The sequence below is a fragment of the Cheilinus undulatus genome, linkage group 4, assembly GCF_018320785.1.
Source record: "Cheilinus undulatus linkage group 4, ASM1832078v1, whole genome shotgun sequence".
Classification (NCBI taxonomy): Eukaryota; Metazoa; Chordata; class Actinopteri; order Labriformes; family Labridae; genus Cheilinus; species Cheilinus undulatus.
In genome coordinates, this window is record NC_054868.1 from 19,997,436 (window position 1) to 20,015,275 (window position 17,840).

General features: G+C 39.1%; 1 protein-coding gene across 4 annotated transcripts in view; it reads left to right on the top strand.

Moving 5' to 3' along the window:
• The first annotated feature begins 291 nt into the window (after positions 1-291).
• The window catches only part of LOC121508173 (dynamin-2-like), a 30,868-nt gene continuing 13,319 nt past the window's right edge, over positions 292-17,840 (top strand). For 2 of the 4 annotated variants that reach the window (XM_041784781.1, XM_041784783.1), the window contains exons 1-13: positions 292-703; positions 6,212-6,285; positions 7,390-7,539; positions 7,634-7,837; positions 9,937-10,035; positions 10,245-10,405; positions 10,504-10,646; positions 10,727-10,862; positions 11,513-11,580; positions 11,894-12,032; positions 15,639-15,725; positions 15,807-15,877; positions 17,674-17,728. In XM_041784781.1, the coding sequence (XP_041640715.1) occupies positions 543-703; positions 6,212-6,285; positions 7,390-7,539; positions 7,634-7,837; positions 9,937-10,035; positions 10,245-10,405; positions 10,504-10,646; positions 10,727-10,862; positions 11,513-11,580; positions 11,894-12,032; positions 15,639-15,725; positions 15,807-15,877; positions 17,674-17,728 (1,548 nt within the window). In that variant the 5' untranslated portion in view covers positions 292-542. Of the gene's footprint in view, positions 704-6,211; positions 6,286-7,389; positions 7,540-7,633; positions 7,838-9,936; positions 10,036-10,244; positions 10,406-10,503; positions 10,647-10,726; positions 10,863-11,512; positions 11,581-11,893; positions 12,033-14,534; positions 14,674-15,638; positions 15,726-15,806; positions 15,878-17,673; positions 17,729-17,840 lie in introns of all 4 variants that reach the window. The other 2 variants (XM_041784782.1, XM_041784784.1) reach the window with 1 other exon arrangement.

Sequence of the window (17,840 nt, forward strand, 5' to 3'; positions counted from 1 at the left end):
TTTTCAATGAGTTGAGAATACTTCTCATAAGCTCTGAAAGTTTGAAGTTGAGTGTTGGTGAATTTTCAGATTCTCTGCTGGCTGATGGGAAGAAAACTGGCGTTTTTTGTAACTTTTTAATTAAAAATATAAACAGATTTTTCAGTCCTCCTCCTCAGAGCAGGTCCAAAGACTGTGTTGTAAAAATGATGACGTTTGAGTTCACTGACAGCCTTCAGAACTGACCAATGACGGCTGAGGATAAGGCTGGAGGCGGGGCTTATCTCTCCGGCGGAGGCTGGGTGTCGCCTGACCGGATGATGACAGAAGTTTGCGGTTTAATGTGGAGACTTTTATCATGCAGTCTTCCAGCTTTTAACCTCTCTGGGATTCTGACGCTGTAGGGGCTGTTGAATCTAACTTGCTTGTACTCAAAGACAGTCAGACAGCCTGCTGTGCCATCTGGGAACTTTGTGTCTGCAGCTGGAAGAGCGACCCTCTGGCTCTCATTTATCCGGGTTGGAGAGCAGAAAAGAGCCCACTGGGCTGACCGAGGCGCCGCGATGGGAAACCGGGGAATGGAAGACCTCATTCCCCTGATCAACAAGCTCCAGGACGCCTTCAGCTCCATCGGACAGACCTGCAACTTGGACCTGCCGCAGATAGCGGTTGTCGGCGGCCAGAGCGCAGGGAAGAGCTCGGTGTTGGAGAATTTTGTTGGAAGGTTGTACTTTTTACATCTACTATTAGATTAAGTTGACATTTAAATACAATTTTAAAGTAGTTTTAAACCTTTGTTGTACTTCTTAAGACAAACGACAGTAAGCTTTTGCGTCAAAGTCGCCAACTAAGCACTAAGGTACGCGCTGTGTATTTCGGTGCCTCCCAGTTTGTAACGTTTCTTTTTTCCTCGACGGATTTTTTCCATTTAGGAACTCAGCTATTCTCTACATATTATTACGCATTTTACGCAAGAAAAGAGCAGTGGGTTTCTGAACTGAGACAAAAACTGTTTAAAAGTGCTTAGGAGTGAAACTCTACACCTGACGTTTATATGGATTAAAGCAGGACTTTCCTGGCATGAATATCTGAACTGATCATGTTGTTCATATTAGGCCCGTTCTGTTAAACATTTACAAAGGCTGTCAATCCCTAAGACTGCTCTTTCAGGGTTGTAAATACATCTATATAAGCCTCATGTGACAAAGGTCAGGCCAATGTTTCACCTTGAAGGGTGAGGCATGAAAAAGGTTGTTTACTGAGGTCATCATAAGATGGATGGATAAATGGAGAGTGACTCAGAATAAGGGAAACCAAAGAAATCTGCCAGATTTCTGTGTGCGGTTGATGAATGAGTTCCAAGGAATTTGAATGAGAAATTGTCAGCCCTCTTTGGGATTAATAGCTGCAAATAAAGCCACAATAATGCGACAGTTATCACTCTGAACTGTTAGGGCTTTTTAAAAACACAGGGAAAAATGTCTCAGACACTAAAAGGAAAAGGGAGGGGAAGTAGACATGACCGAGGCCTAATCTGCTGGAGATACCCTCAGCAGGTTTGAGGTGCCAGTAAAGGGATGACTTCACTCTCAAACATGTCAGAATGATTTCACTTGTTGTCCATGAGAGAGGGGATGTAGATTAGGGAGCTACATCTCCTTTTTTTCCTGCTGCCTTTTGTCTCCGAGTCCCAAGCAGTGGCCGTGGAAGACAGTAGGGGCATTGATGTGTTTGTGCTGGGGTCATCAGTGATGTCACCAGCTGCACTGTCATGTGTATATGACACACACTGGGTACCAGATACCCTGAGAGGGAAACTTCACTGTTTTCATGTTTGTCAGTTAGCCAAGAGATTTAATAAGATCACTTTGTGCCATCAGTTAAAGTCAGTCTGAGTTGTTTTCATTTGGCACGACTGCAGCTAAGTTATTTTTATGCACTACTTGATATATTCTGTTATTTATCCTGTAGTTCAAAGCAGAGCTTTTTGAGCTGCAAGTAGAGACCCTTACCACATAATGTCCTCAGGATATTTGACATAATAAATTTTCAGTACCACAAATAAATGCAATCTCTGTTATATTATTATGTAATTATGAAATGTTGATCATATCAAAAAGAGCTAAAACTTTGAAAAACTAGACGGTATAAGAGGAAAAGAATCCATCAAAATCTGCAGGAAAACACAAAAACACTGACAATGCTTTACCTGAAATTTATGGTAATTTAAAACATGAAATCACCCAGTATTTGGTGCATATGACATCTATTTTAGTAGCTGTGGTGTCAAATAGATTTTTGGATTTTTGTAATGTCACTTTCATATATATAACTTAGGAGGTTTTTTTCCTTTTGTTTGAGTCATACAAGACTGTTTTATCTCTTTGTTTCTTTAACAAGTACTCAAGGGAAAAAGCCTGAGGAGAGAATCAGTCTTTAGTATTCTAATTAGCAGCACAAAAAACAGCATAGTTTTAACATTCAAAAGTGATGGCACTATAAGCAACAACTATTTACCAAAGTTCCAACTAAGAGAAGCGTTAAGGTTCATTAAAAGTCTGAGGAGTTAAAACTCGCTTGAAGGGATCCCTGCATTAAATTGTCCTCATTACAGCGGTTCTCATAACTGGTCTAGTGTCAGGATCCACCACGACCCCCTTTATGAAAAATCACAACCTAAATTGTGTCCAATTCCCAATCACAACTTAATTTTTTAAAATAAAAAATGGACCAGTTTGGACTTGAGATGGAACAAAAGACGTGACACAACAAAGAGATGGAGACGTGTCCTTTAAAATAAAAGCACATCACAGGCATTTGTCACATATTATTTTTCCAGGCATGTGTCTGCAGCCCTGCGAAAATGGCTTTGGGACCAGCTTTGGGTCCCAAGTCACCAGTTAAGAACCATGGCTTATTAAACACCAGTGACACCAGTGTCTTTTAGATTAATGTTGTACAAAGAAATACTCTAGATTGATAAATAGGCAGCTATTGATAGGTTCAATACATCTGGGTACTTTGCCCAAACGATGCTAATCCAGCCCCTTTCTGGGTAAAAACATTCGATCAGAATAAATGGCGGTAAATGAGAAAGATCTCTTCATTTTGGTTTAAAAACTTTAAATATGAAACCAAACGGTTTAATGGTCAATAGAGGATTTGTGACTGGACTGGAAATGGGCTGTTCATGCTCTTTCCCCATGCAACCTGGGGAAAATCTGGGTTAAATCTGCTATCAAGTGAGTTATGCATAAACGTATGACATTTCAGAATAATGACTGGCATTGTAAAATTATAAAACAGAAAGTCTGAGGTAAATATGAGTATCTGTTCAGACTCTCTAAGTCAAACCGGACAAACTACCCCATCTTGTGACCGGGGATGCCATAAACCCATGTCACATATCTTATATGTGTATTTTAACCATGTTAAATGAGTTGATTCTTAACTTTTAAAACACCGTTAATATGATGGTGAACATGAAAAAATCAGTTCATTGCAGGAAGACTACAACTCCTGTTGTCACAGAGTGATTGCTTGCTTTAAGTCAGTAGAAACACAGTAACGGTCTGACATTTAGCTAACCACTGTAATCAAAACGCAAATCACAAACACAGCACAGTAGGGTTTAATCACTTCGCTACTAAAGCTACTGCCGTTCAAACATGGAGCTCGGTCACTCTGGAGAGAAGGACGTGACATTGCACTGTTTCTATCAATTGCTGTTAAGTGCATTCTGGGTAGTGATGTCAAATGGTTGCAATGTTCTTCTTCGCACATCTTTTCAGATTGTACTCTCCTTGATCTACATTACAGTAACCTCTTCTTTACTGTCCGCTTCACAAACATATTGCTAGGATTAACACTGGAAAGGTTTTAATGATGGCACTTCATTGGGAGAACAACAAACTGTTGCACATCAATGGCAGTCTCGATATGAATGTACTTTTCCATTTTCTCAAAATGTAGAAATCTGATGTGCGACTTTGTGCAACATAATTATAAAGACATTTAAGTTTATCTCATAAGAACATGTTTTATGATGTTGGGGTTCTTTAAAAAAAGATATTAGTACGAATATTTTACAAGTTCATAAATTTCAACCATGTGGTGTCAGGAAAAGTAACATGATTGGCTGCATGTTGAGAGACTTTAGGAAACTAAACTCTGACCAATGCATTTCAGCAGTGAGATAAAAGAAAATCACTATGATTTGATGATTAACAGATTTTTGGAACTCTCATTATTCATGCTGTGATTTCATAAGTGACAGGAAGATGCAAAGGGAGAGAACAGGAATCATTATTGTGCAACTTCCTGTCTGCTCTGTCAGCAGTGGACAGCAGAAACAGGCTGTGTGAGTAAGGGTGTTCGTTTAAATGTGTGGTTTTCTGTATGTGTGGCCTGATTACCTTACGCTAAAACTCAGCTCACTCTGTGGGGCTGACATGTAGAGCAAACAGATGGACATGCAGACATTATGATGGCCTGGAGAGATGTGTAGTCAGTGACCTGGACATGATCACACAGTCATATTGAACAGGAGTTTCCGTTCTGATGAGCGCTGCATTTGTAGCCATCATGTCTCTCTGCACTGTTCATAACAGGGCTGAAAAGGGCTGTAAGTCAATCCATGGCTCATATCAATAATGCATGCACGTACATGTGTAGGTTTCAAATTTGGACCTGAACTCTTTTACTAGTAGAAGCTGACACATTCTGAATGTTTGCGACAAAACAGAGATCTGTGTTGTTGTTTTTTTTTTGGTTTTTTTTTTGGTTGTATTTTTACAGGTTGCGATGATACCAGAGGTCTAAACTTTAATGTTATAATAGTAAAAACAATACTGATATTGTTTCAACACTACAAACAGAAAGTCTTAGGCACCAAATATCAGATTATTTCTTGTTCTCAGTTATCCAGAATTGCAAGAAAACTCTCAAACATGGTCTACATTGCGCAGTTGGCAACGTTTGGGTCCAGAAAGTAGAGATGTTAATCTTTCAGTATTTCATGATTGAATTTTGATTCTGATTTGCTATTCAAACCAATTCCCTTTTCAAACACATTCACTATTCTTATAGAGAGATGATTATTTCAACTTCCACTCCAGTCTACTATGCACAAAGGAGCTGTAGATTACTATTTCACAACAAAAAAATGCTAGAATGTATCAAAGATTGTGCATTATTTGATTATTTGTTGCATTTTTATCAGCTGATTAATTGATGTAAATAAATGAAGTAAAACCCTAAAACAGAGAAACATTTGTTTTTGCTTAATTCGGAATTTAATATGACTAAACTGCACAGTCCTGAGTAAGAAAAGTATTTATTAGAAACTTGTCATTGATCATAAATCTTAGACCCTCACTGCTGACAGTGCTGCAGGAAAGCAGGTGTTATGGTTTAACAAGCAACCGTGTTAACTGTTGTCTTAGCTGAATGTATGTGACAGGGTAGTCGTAGTTAAAACATGGTTAAAAAGTTGTACATTTTCTGTGTTGTCTAAAATATGTGCAGGAGATATGAGTTCAGTGAAAAAAAACAAAGGAGGCTCTCTAAGTTTTACCTCCTTTTCTTGCAATAAGTGGCTACTTTTCCCATGACAATCAAGTAATTTCTCAAGATCTCTGGAAAATAAGCAAAAATTTACGCATAATGATGGGGAAAGAGTGTATAAAATTTGTCAGTTTTGCCCATTTTCTTTTAATATCAGGTGTTTTGGTCTAATCATGCTCCAAACTGCAGCATATTCAATTAGGCCTGACTAAACATGTTGAAAATTTTTGGGACACTTGGGTCACGATCTGTCATAAGACAGACTGGTTGGTCCTGAGGCCAGGCTAGTTGAGAACCACTGAGCTAAAGGATGAAAAATGTAGCAAACTTCAGTCCTTAGAAAAAACTTTAAATCTCAAGGAATGAAGATGAACAAAGAAAAATACTTCTGCTGACATACAGTAGGTCTGTTGGTCCTGCCTAAAACATCACAAACTCACTTGTACATACGGCTAGTATTAACAGCTGATTCACGTTTTCGTATCTGCTGATACCGATAATTAACCTTGAAGCTAATATCTACCGATACCTACGGTGTTCTTCTGCTTTCCCTTTGTCTTATTTAACCTTTAATGCTACATGTTGTGACATTTGTCTGTTTACTTTGCAAACAGTATCCTTCTTCCCAACCTGGGCGTGTGTTTAACTTTGTCTCTGTCTCTCTCAGGGACTTCTTGCCAAGAGGATCTGGCATCGTCACCCGTCGCCCTCTCATTCTGCAGTTGGTAAACAGTAAAGCAGGCAAGTCGTCCTCTTCTCACTAAATAACAAACAAGGATGAAGACGGTGTTTGGGCTCTCTAATTTAGGCTTTACATATGTGAGCATTTGTAATAAACTGAAGTAGCTGTCTAATTTTACCACAATAAGAAAGAAATACATTTATTTAATGGAAACAAGCAATACTTTTCACATATTTTACCTGCTAGCTAAAGGCCTGCGTGTAAGTTATGTTGTGTAGGGGTAAAAGGAACTAAATTTGTTTGGGTTTTTTTATGTGCTTATATTTTGAGTTGTTTTTAAAATAAATAATTTTACTTTTCTCAGGTATATTTTAAGGAAAGTACTTTACATCACTACATTTAAAAAGCATCCATTACTTAGTTGAAAGGTAAACGATAGTTTTTGTTTTGGAATGGTTCCACTTTTAGATGCTTACTTTTTGAAAACAATCTGTGCACACGAGACCACAGGAAACACAAAAAAACGCTGTAAAGAAGTGAATTAATAACCAACCATCATCGCCTAATGAAGGTTGGTAAGACCAAAATGTTTTGTGCTACAATAAATATCAGTAAAAAACGAGACGTGTGCGGGAGCTTCTGTGAACTTTTGTAACCCTATCATTCTCTGACAAACCTGTCATAGATTCAGGTGTGCAGAAACCTCCTTTACAGAATTGTTTTTGTCAAAACAAATTGTTGTCCAAATTTCTATCCATTTTTAATTGAAGTGTTACATTTATTGCACCTTATATTGTTATTACACTGCTGCACAATGTTGTTGCATGTAGTATATTATTTTTATTTAGTCTGAGGTAGAGTATTATAACACTATTATATAAGCCTAGTATTATTATATTATTAAGAATCTTTTGATGTCTTGAGAAAAAAGTGAAAAAAATGGGGAAAAATTAATGATATTATTTTTGGCATAAGAAGATCATTTGCAAAAATTTTCTGCACATGCACACAGAGGTATTTTGTAAAGCTGATAGACATAAACAAATATTGCTCCTTGTAACTTAACACTTCCATACCTGCCTTTTTTCTTTAGGTAACATTGTTTATTTCGCATCAGCTAGTAATCCTTCTTTCTGTCTAAATCTCTTATTTACTGCGCGCAGAATATGCAGAGTTCCTGCACTGTAAGGGCCGTAAGTTTGTGGACTTTGATGAGGTCCGTCAGGAGATTGAAGCCGAGACTGACCGGCTTACAGGATCCAATAAGGGCATCTCCCCCATCCCCATCAACCTGCGTGTTTACTCCCCTAATGGTAACACATACTCGCTAAAACACTTCCACACTTTTAAGCTACACATTTTCGTCCTCCGTCTGCTTTTTAATTTCCACCAACCGTCCTCTCTCAGTGCTGAACCTGACACTGATTGACCTGCCGGGGATGACCAAAGTTGCTGTGGGGGACCAGCCTCATGACATCGAGTTTCAGATCAGAGACATGCTGATGCAGTTTATCACCAAGGAGAGCTGTCTGGTCCTCGCTGTCACCCCAGCTAACACTGACCTGGCAAATTCTGATGCCCTCAAGATCGCCAAGGAAGTGGACCCTCAGGGTGAGTTGGCCACAGGAGACCCTTTTTTAAATTACGTTTATGTGTGTAGGCTCATGCCCTTTTTTGACCTCTTTTGAATATTCCCCTTGATGGAATAGAAAAATTATACTGTAGAGCATCCTTTAGACATTAGCCCTCTTTATAATTAATACTAATATTAATCTTAACCTTAATATAGGAGACAATTCCTCTCTACAATGGATGTTTACATTATTAAATAGTCCCTGGCAGCATAGATGTGCTTAATAAGGTGAAAAAGACATATTAAGGTTAATTTTGGTACATGTAACATTTCTTATTGAGAGCTAAGGACAAAATTACACAACTGGAAACAGACTTTAAAATTGTTGCCAAATTTGTGAACAGAAACATTATTAGGTTTTATTTAAAGGTGCATTTGCTGTTAAATATAATTTGGTGAGGTGATTATAAGTCATGTTACTGTGAATTAAAATGGTGAGTTAAATGGTGAATAAGATGTTGAAAACTGCACATGCAAAATAGGAATGAGCGGCAATACGGTATTAACGTATACCGGGGTATTGAAAAATAGCCACTGTACTGCTTTAATTACCGTCATTAAGAATGTGCCATGGGATGAGTGCAGGTTTTTAAATGAATTCCTTGAAAATATGTGTCCCTCTCCACCAGCAGCAGCACTGCCAGTAAGAGAAGATGCTTTAACATGATAAATGAAATCCTGCTTAAGATTTCATTTCAATTTGGCAAATGATGAAGGCGCATACTGCAGTATTTAAACCCGTGCACGGCGCGCAATGGCCTGGCTCACTAACAGGGAGTATGTAGATCAGTGATGACAAATGTTAACATTTAAGCTATTAATAACCACAGCAAAGTCATAATTACCCCATGAACAGTTTTGAGAAACGTCTGAACTTTTCTAAGACCCTTATTTGGGAAATGTAGATGAAGTTTATTGATGTTTGTTGTGTGTTGAAGTCATTTCAAGTGCTAAAGTAGTTCGTAACTCTTTATAAGCTTCCTGTAAAAGGAACTTGCAGCACAACGGAGCTCACCAGGGTGCACAATGCAGATATAAATAATTAAGGCTGAACTTTATCTGTTTTGAAGCACATGGGACATTGCTTCACATTCATAGATACTGTATAATAGTTTATAGGGCTGTAAAGATACATGTATTCTTACCATATCCCTTCAGTATGGGCCTCTCGGTACGGTACAGGCGTTTACTGAACAGATGCATGTTGAACGAAGCTCATACACAGACGGAAAACTAGAGAACAACTCTCTGTCACACTGTCCTGGAAACCACACAACCACAGCAAACGACAGCAACAGCCTGAATATTCCCAGATAAAAGTGTCCTGTTTAGGAACACTTTGTTTCCCAGTAAAATATAACAGTGGAAAAAGACAACAACAGTAGCGCTGACATTAATCAGCAGCTGTGTCACTGACAGCACGTCATCCAGCAGATCAATCAAAGCATTTGAAAAGGCACCACTCAAACAAGAGTGTCACAGTAACGAGGAAAAACAACAGAAAGTCTCACCAGCTGGTTATGAATTTCTCATGATTTAAGATCTTTTTATTATAACAGTCGTGCTTTGGTTTTGTGAATCAAATTCATTCTAAATGCGATACCTTCAACTGTCAGCCTCAGAGGAGAGGGGGAGAGGGGACTCCATCATTCCATTATGTCTGCAGCTGCGTCATAGGTGAAGTTATCCTCAGATTTTACACGGCTCTAACATCTTTTGGGGGGGCTACCGTATACCCCTGTGAAATTTGGGGGGGTATGACAGTATTAAAAAAGGATACCGCCCAATCCTAATGCAAAACATCCTCATTGTAGCCTTGCAAAGCAGAAATGCTAGCCAGATCAGTCTCACAAAGCTTCAATATGATAGGCTTATTCCCAGTCAGAGAATGACCAGACCAATCAGCATCATTTGAGGATAAAGCGGTGATAGCTAAAGGTGTGGTTTAGTTGCACTGCAAGCCTGTAAACAATGGCTGCTGGTTAAGAGATTATTATGGATGTAGCTATAGCAGCAGTTTTACTGGCGTTTCTTTGTTTAAAGAAGAGCAATTATTATCTTGACATCTTCTGCTCAGGGCTGCGGACTATCGGTGTGATCACAAAGCTGGACCTGATGGACGAGGGGACGGACGCGCGAGACATCCTGGAAAATAAACTACTGCCACTCCGCAGAGGTAAGACAGTTTTGCTGGAAATTAGGACATTAATGGTGTTGATTGTTAGAAGGCAGTGGGATGGGAGAGGTCATCTCTCATGAGAGTCAGACTCAGCCTGTTATCGTAATGCTTTGTCTGCAAGTGAACCACAGCTGGATTTGTGTTAAGCGTTCAATATATTCCACTCATCAGTTAAAATTCTTCTACTATGTCTGTTTTTTCTTCAGGCTACATCGGGGTGGTGAACCGCAGCCAAAAGGACATCGATGGGAAGAAAGACATCCGTGCTGCTTTGGCTGCTGAGAGGAAATTCTTCCTGTCCCACCCTGCGTACAGACACATCGCAGAACGCATGGGCACACCACACCTGCAGAAGACGCTCAATCAGGTCAGACAGAAACCTTCAGCCTACACTCACATAATGCTCTGAAAGTCTAAGTTTAATCTTTCTTTTCAAATTGTTTTCCTATCTTTATTTTTCTCCAGCAACTTACCAACCACATTCGAGACACGTTGCCAGGCCTGCGCAGTAAGCTGCAAAGCCAGCTGCTGTCGCTGGAGAAGGAGGTGGAGGAGTATAAAAACTTCCGGCCCGATGACCCTGCACGCAAAACCAAGGCGCTACTTCAGTCAGTACATGCATAGAAACAAACGCACTAACAAAAACATGTTTGGATGGGGAGATAATAATGATGCTTTAAACTTGCAGGATGGTGCAGCAGTTTGGTGTAGACTTTGAGAAGTGCATTGAAGGCTCTGGAGATCAGGTGGACACCTCCAACCTGTCTGGTGGAGCAAAAATCAACCGTATCTTTCATGAGAGGTTTCCTTTTGAGCTGGTGAAGGTGAACACAGTTTTGATTTTCATTATGTTAAGATTTAAGCATTGAAGCAAAATATTGGAGTTTTGCTCATTTAAGACTGATGCCTCTAGAAGACCTGTAAAAGTAGGACAGACCAATAAATAAATGTTAAAACTTTCATTTAATGGTTAAGGTAGTGTTAACACAATTTTCATTACAGGATCAAGGTCCAATGCATTAATTGAAAAGAAAAATCATTTATCATTTTGTCATTTTATACTGGATTATTCCAGATACTACTCACCTTAGCATCTTCCTGGCCTCAAGCAGATAAAAAATAAGGACACCACTGCTCCTTTGATTGTCTCATTTTACTTTGAAAACTCAAAAAAACCTCAGTAGTAATTTGAAAGTAATTGCCTTGTTTTATCAAACATTTCACTTAGTGTTCCCTTAAGCCTTTTTTTATTTACTTTCCTATTTATTGCAGGTTTTTTTTTTTTATGTGGTAAAGCTAATGTCTTAACTTTCAGTTTACCAGAGGTTATTTTCTTTCAAAGGTAAAAGCAGGCTTTTAAACACACAGGAAGTAAAGTACCCTCTGCTTTGTAGCACTCAGTCAGAACAGCTAGGCTTTGGGTCTTTTGCCTTAAACAAGTAAATATCAATCCTTTGATGGTTTTTTGTCTTAGATGGAGTTTGATGAGAAGGAGCTGAGGAAAGAGATCAGCTACGCCATCAAAAACATCCACGGTGTCAGGCAAGTTGAGACAACATGAGAACAGCCTCTCACCTGTTGCACATGTTTGCCTTCACTGTGTGTGAGTGTGCCCACCTGTCCAGCTTCCCTATTTGTTCCCGTCCCTTCATTGTGCTGCTGTTTGTTTTCCTTTGCTTTTTTTTACCACTTTTTTTCCATATCTCACAGATGCTTTTCCCCCTTTAAACAATCTTACTCTCCACTCCTTAAATTTTTTTCTCCCATCCCTCCTCATATAAGCTTCCTCTACCTTCCCCTGTGCACCCTTTCCCTGCTCCATGTCTCCATGTATGTCTTTGTGTTCGTCCTTTAGGACAGGCCTTTTCACCCCAGACCTGGCGTTTGAGGCCATAGTGAAAAAGCAGATCATTAAGCTGAAAGAGCCGTGTCTGAAATGCATCGACCTGGTCATCCAGGAGCTCATCAACACAGTCAGACAGTGCACTAATAAGGTATCAATGCATGGTCTCCTGCCTGGCTGTCACATCTGTATGTACACACTACAGAGACCAGCCAATCCAAGAGCTGCCAGGAGCCAACATGGTGCAGAGCAGTTTTATGAGTTTTAAATTTTTAGCCACAGCTTTTGCACTACATTATGACATCTTTAACAAGTGTTTGAAGAGTTCAGGATTTAAATTTAACTTGAATTAGCAAATATATTCAAATATCCTGACAGTACTGCAGTGCACTGGTGTGGTGTCTCTGAGAGGCTGTGTGCTCAGAAAAAGACTGAATCTCTACAGGTTCACTACAAGACAAGACAAGCTGCAGGTTTTGCTTGTAAGCCAAAAAAAACAACAGCCGTGTGTGCAGCTCTGTCAGGCAGTAATCATATACAGAGTACAGAGCCTGCTAACATGCTAATAACGACAATGGTAACAAGCTAATATTTTGCAAGTTTATTTAGCACAAAACCTTTCAAATGACTGAAAACGCTGTAGTGTATGCCAGGCATGTAAGTGGCATTGCAATGTTGCCACAGAAATGCACCAAAAACAGAGAAAATGATTATGGACAAAGGAGAAATTTACAAGATGGCAAACTATAAAAACAATAAATGGATCACTGAAATGATCAAAATTCATCATAGTTGTCACATAAAAGCAGTTTCAAGTTAAAATGTTTCTGCCTGGACCATTGAATGTATATAAAGATGGATGATGTGACTTCACTTTCTCTCTCTGTGCAAAAATGAATCAAACACTCCCAAGACAGCTATAACACATTGAGCTAATAATGTCCCTTCAACAGCCAAAACAAAAATTTAACTTGGAGATTAAACAGGAAGATCTCTCAGGTTGGTTCAGTCCTCAGGAGAACAAACAACTAGATGACTCTTCTCATCTAGACCATTAGTTCTAAATTGGTGAGTCAGGATCCAAAACGAGGGGTCATGAAGCCATGTTCAGCGGGCCACAAATGCATGCCAGGAAAAATCATATGTGACAAACAGTCTATGAAGTGCTTTATTTTGAAGGAAATGTCTCCATCTCTTTGTTGCACCTAATCTTTTGTGCCATCTCAAGTCCACACTGTCCCTTTTTTCATTAAAACATTTCATTATAATTTAAATATATAAAAAATTTGTGTCGCAATTTGTTGTTTAGGATGAAGTGGTGGTAAGTCTTCATGCTAACCAGTTGAGAACCACTGATCTCCAAGACAACCTCCCCTTCCCTTTTTTCAGGATTCATTTTTAGAAGAAGAGTTTTGAAGAGCAAATCCAGATTTCATTTAGTTATATATTTCCCATAAAGTTACAGTATGTGGATGAGTGGGGGTCGTCTGTGGAGGTCTCATCCACTCAAAAGCCCTAATCACACTTGCACAAAGCTCCTGATAATTCCCTGAATTTACCTTGGTGAGCTGCAGAGTTTTCACCCAGACTGCCTCAAGGGCAAGTTGTGGGAAAACTCCCTGCCTCTAGGGGCAAGTGTGAACAAGCAAAACAGAAATTTTTCTGGGTAGGTTACCTGGAAAATGTCTTGAAAATTTCTGGGTTGCATGTGTGGAAAGGACCACTCACATCTCTTGTCTTAACACGCAGCAATGTCCCTTCTGGCTCTCTGTTTTTGTGCCAACTCCTGTTTTCAAGTTTCATAAATCCATTGCACCATATTCCAGGATCTTACAGTAGAGGACAAGTGAGCCTTGTCCACTAATTTATCAACCTTAGATGGTGATCTTTTTTGGATAAAATGCTGCATTGATAGCCTTTATCCTTACATAAGCATCATACCTTTGCCTCAGTTATTAGTTGACTTGACCTACCTTTGAGCCACTTACATGTGTACTCACATTTAAAATTTTATATCATTAATATAAGACAACCACACTTTTCTCAGGGATGTCACATGAAGAAAAAATAGTATCTTATATCCAACTCAATGCTTTATTTGATTTGTAGTTTAATGTTCTAGTTTGATCCATGCCCCATCTGTTTGAAAAGGTGAAGCTTGTGACCTATAACTGCGGCCAGTCTATAGGGGGAGCCCTAAATGTTGTGGTCACACTTTCTGGAAGCTGTCATGCCATCTATGTTTTTATATACAGTCTGTGGTCTAGAATGAAGTGTTGGATGGACTGAAATGCCCCTTCATACAGTCATGGTGTTAGCATGTCATTAAAGCTGTAGCCATATTTTAACCTGCGTGTTTACAAAAAGCAGAAATTACATTTAAACTGTCAAAACCTGCAGCTTGTTTCAGTTTTATACATGAAGTACTGTAGAACTAACCAAATGCCTGTTTTTTTTTTCTTATCCTCCTCAAACATCTCATTCCTTCCCTTCTTACACTCTTTTTTCCAATCCAACTTGGATTTTTTTATTTTCCACCTACCGCTCCTTTTCTACTCATCATGGCCCGTGCTACACCGCCTCCTCCTCCTCCTCTTCCTCCTTCTCCTCTTCCTGAATTTAAATCTCCACCTCCCATGATGCCTCACCACAGGACAGGCCTGTTCACCCCAGACATGGCGTTTGAGGCCATAGTGAAAAAGCAGATCATTAAGCTGAAAGACCCGTGTCTGAAATGTGTCGACCTGGTCGTCACCGAGCTTATCGCCCTGATCAGGAAGTGCACTGAAAAGGTAACAAGGGGCACTGGAACGTTGGATTTGAAAATGTAAAGTGAAACAGGGGGAAAGAAATACAAGCTAAGAGAGACAGAGAAAGCTAAAGCAAGCACTATTTTATGAACTAAATGTACTGTCCAGTGTTTTTAAACCCTTCCCCTCACTGCTGCTTAAGGCTTCACTCAGCATATGCCCCATCTACCCTCCCCACTCACTCCCTTCCTCTCTAATGACAAATCTAAAAAAGGCCGTGTCCCATGTGATCCAAGGCCCCCCACCTGCCCATTGACCCCAACAAAACTCTCACTTCGCTGCAAAATCAACCCGCACTCTCACATCAGAAATTTGCTTGATTAAACATGTTTGTGTTTTCACCACGTCTTGTTTTCAAAGTGAGTATTTTTCCTGTTACACAACCTTTTCTGCACCCCTGACACCATAATACAACCCCACAAGACCCTGATCTTCATCTTCTGCTCAACTTTAACCTGATACTTTCCTCTTTATTCCTCTGAGACCTATCCAGAGACCCTCTATCAGCTCAGCCTGGTCATTCAAAAGGAATTATTGAAATACGCAAGGAATGTTCATGGTACAAAACTACACGTATGAATATAAAAAAGGCAAGTTTTATCAGGGTAAAAGCCAGAATTTACCCAACTTTATCTGACTTTTTATTTGAGCAACACAAAGTTAAGATCTAATCCAGTGAGATTGTTTTAATCCTGATGGATTACTTCTGAACAACCAGGCTCTGGAGATGATATTGTGCTAAATTTAATTTAAAAAACTACAGCCAACATGAAATCTCAAGCTGATACGGAACTCACTAGTGCATGCCTCCGCTTCCGTAATCTTTTTATTTTGTGTTTGTGTGTATATTTACCATCAGTGTTTAGGTGTAGCTAGTTTTAAGGCTACACAAAGTTTACAATGTTGTGATCACGGTGCCTGCAGCAGTGTGTGTTTTCTGTAATCAGCTGGGATCATACCCTCGACTGAAAGAAGAGACCGAGAGGATCGTCACCACCTACGTCAGAGAGAGAGACAGCAAGACCAAAGACCAGGTGTGTATGATTCAGAATGTCTGATGGAAATCTACTTTAAATTCTTTTTTATCATAATGTGTGGTGTTTTTTTCTTTAAAGGTGCTGCTTCTGATAGACATTGAGCTCTCCTACATCAACACCAACCATGAAGATTTCATTGGGTTTGCCAAGTAAGATAACACTTTATCAAAGCGTTTCATGAGCAGAGACATGGTTTATCTTTAGATTTCAGAAGGGCTGGAAAGTAACTAATTACATTTACTCAAATACAGTAATTCAGCAGTTTTTTTTGGATGCTTGTACTTTTTGATTACATTTTGAAATCAGTACTGTTGCTTCAGCTTAAGTAAGTTTTAACCAGAGTAGCTGTACTTTTCCTTGAGTGCAATGCTCTTTTCCACCTCTGTTGGCTACACAGTAGCACATAAAGAGAATATTTCCACATCACATCCCAAAACAGCAAAAACTGGAGTGTTAAAATCTCAGGGTGAAACATTTTGGAGTTAATTTTAACTATGATATTATCGGCAGATATTAAAATTTCTGCCAATATTTACATCCGATATTTTAGCCGTGAATATCAGCATATCGCGACTGTAAAATTTGTCCATTTATACCAGTAAATTAGTGGCGTTTTAGGCTGACAGACCTCTGTAAGTTGAGATCTTTTTCTTTATTCATTCTCACTCTTTAAACTTTAAAGTGTGGTTTAAGAAAAAAAATTGTTCCTTTTTTCATCCTCAAACCTTAAATTGAGTTAAAATGACTGAATTTTTAGTTATGTAAAACATATTTATAAATCAGTATCGGCTAAAATATTGAATATTGTCAATCCAATATTGTGCATCCCTAATTTTAACTCCTGTAGTGTAATATTAACTCTAGTCTGAGTGAATTAATCTTCAGTGTTAGAGTTATTCGACAGTGTTGATCCACCAGTGTGAGTTCAACTTTGTAGTGTCAATTGATCTATGCTCTGTAATTATAAATCTTGGGGGAGGAATGGGCGATGTTTCGCCTCATGCCCTTGAGCCATTGGGGGACACAGCATTAAAACCAGGCATGAAACAAACTCATCAAGAAATCATTGTGAGCACAGTTCGCCGATCCAGAAATGCACTGTCTTCTCTTGGCCAAAGCTCACCTAAAATGGACTGAGGGAAAAATGGAAAACTCTTCTGTGGTCAGATGAATCAAAAGTCTGCATCTCTGATGGTATGCGTTTGCATTAGTGCCTATGGTGTGGGCAACTTACACTATCAATGCTGAAGAGTTTACTGAGAGAAACATATACTCCCATCCAGACTGTGCCTCTTTCAGGGAAGGCCTTGACTCTCTCAGCAAGACAATGCCAAACCACATACTGCATCCATCACGACAGCATGGCTTGGCAGTTAAGGAGTCCGAGTGCTGAACTGGCTTGCCTACAGTCCAGACCTTTCACCAGCTAAAAACATTTAGCACATCATAAAATGACAAAAAAAACTCACTTCCCAGACGTTTACAGACAGTTGTTAAAATAAGAGGGGATGCTACACAATGGTGAACATGGCTCTGGCCATACTTTTTTGACATGTGTTGCAGCCAAGGAATTCAATTTAGTTCATATTTTTCATGAAATGGTTAAATGTCTCAGTTCAACATCTGATGTGCTGTTTATGTTCTATTTTGAAAAACATGGGTTTATGAGATTTGACAATCATTGCCTTTTGTTGCTGCATTTTACTAAGTGCACCAACTTTTTTGGCAATGGGGTTGCAGGTCATTTTTTTGGGTAAAATAGATAAGTCACATCACCTTGGCCAATAAGAAATAGAAAAAATAGAAATTTAATAATGAAAATTATCCATAAATCTTTTGGTAATAATTTTATCAATAATGTTTAAATAGTTTTGTTGAGACAAGTTCCTCTGTATTATAGTGTATTTTACATTAGAGTTCACGTCATTGATTGTGTCTTCCGCAGTGCTCAGCAGAGGACGGCTGCTAACGCCACCAAGAAGAGAGTCATGCCCAACCAGGTATCTGATGCTCACACAGAAACGCTCATTCATTATTTAAAGATCACTGCAGAGTCAACAGCAGATTTGTTCTCTTGGTGATCTCGGATTTTCTGAGCCCATCTCTTCTGTC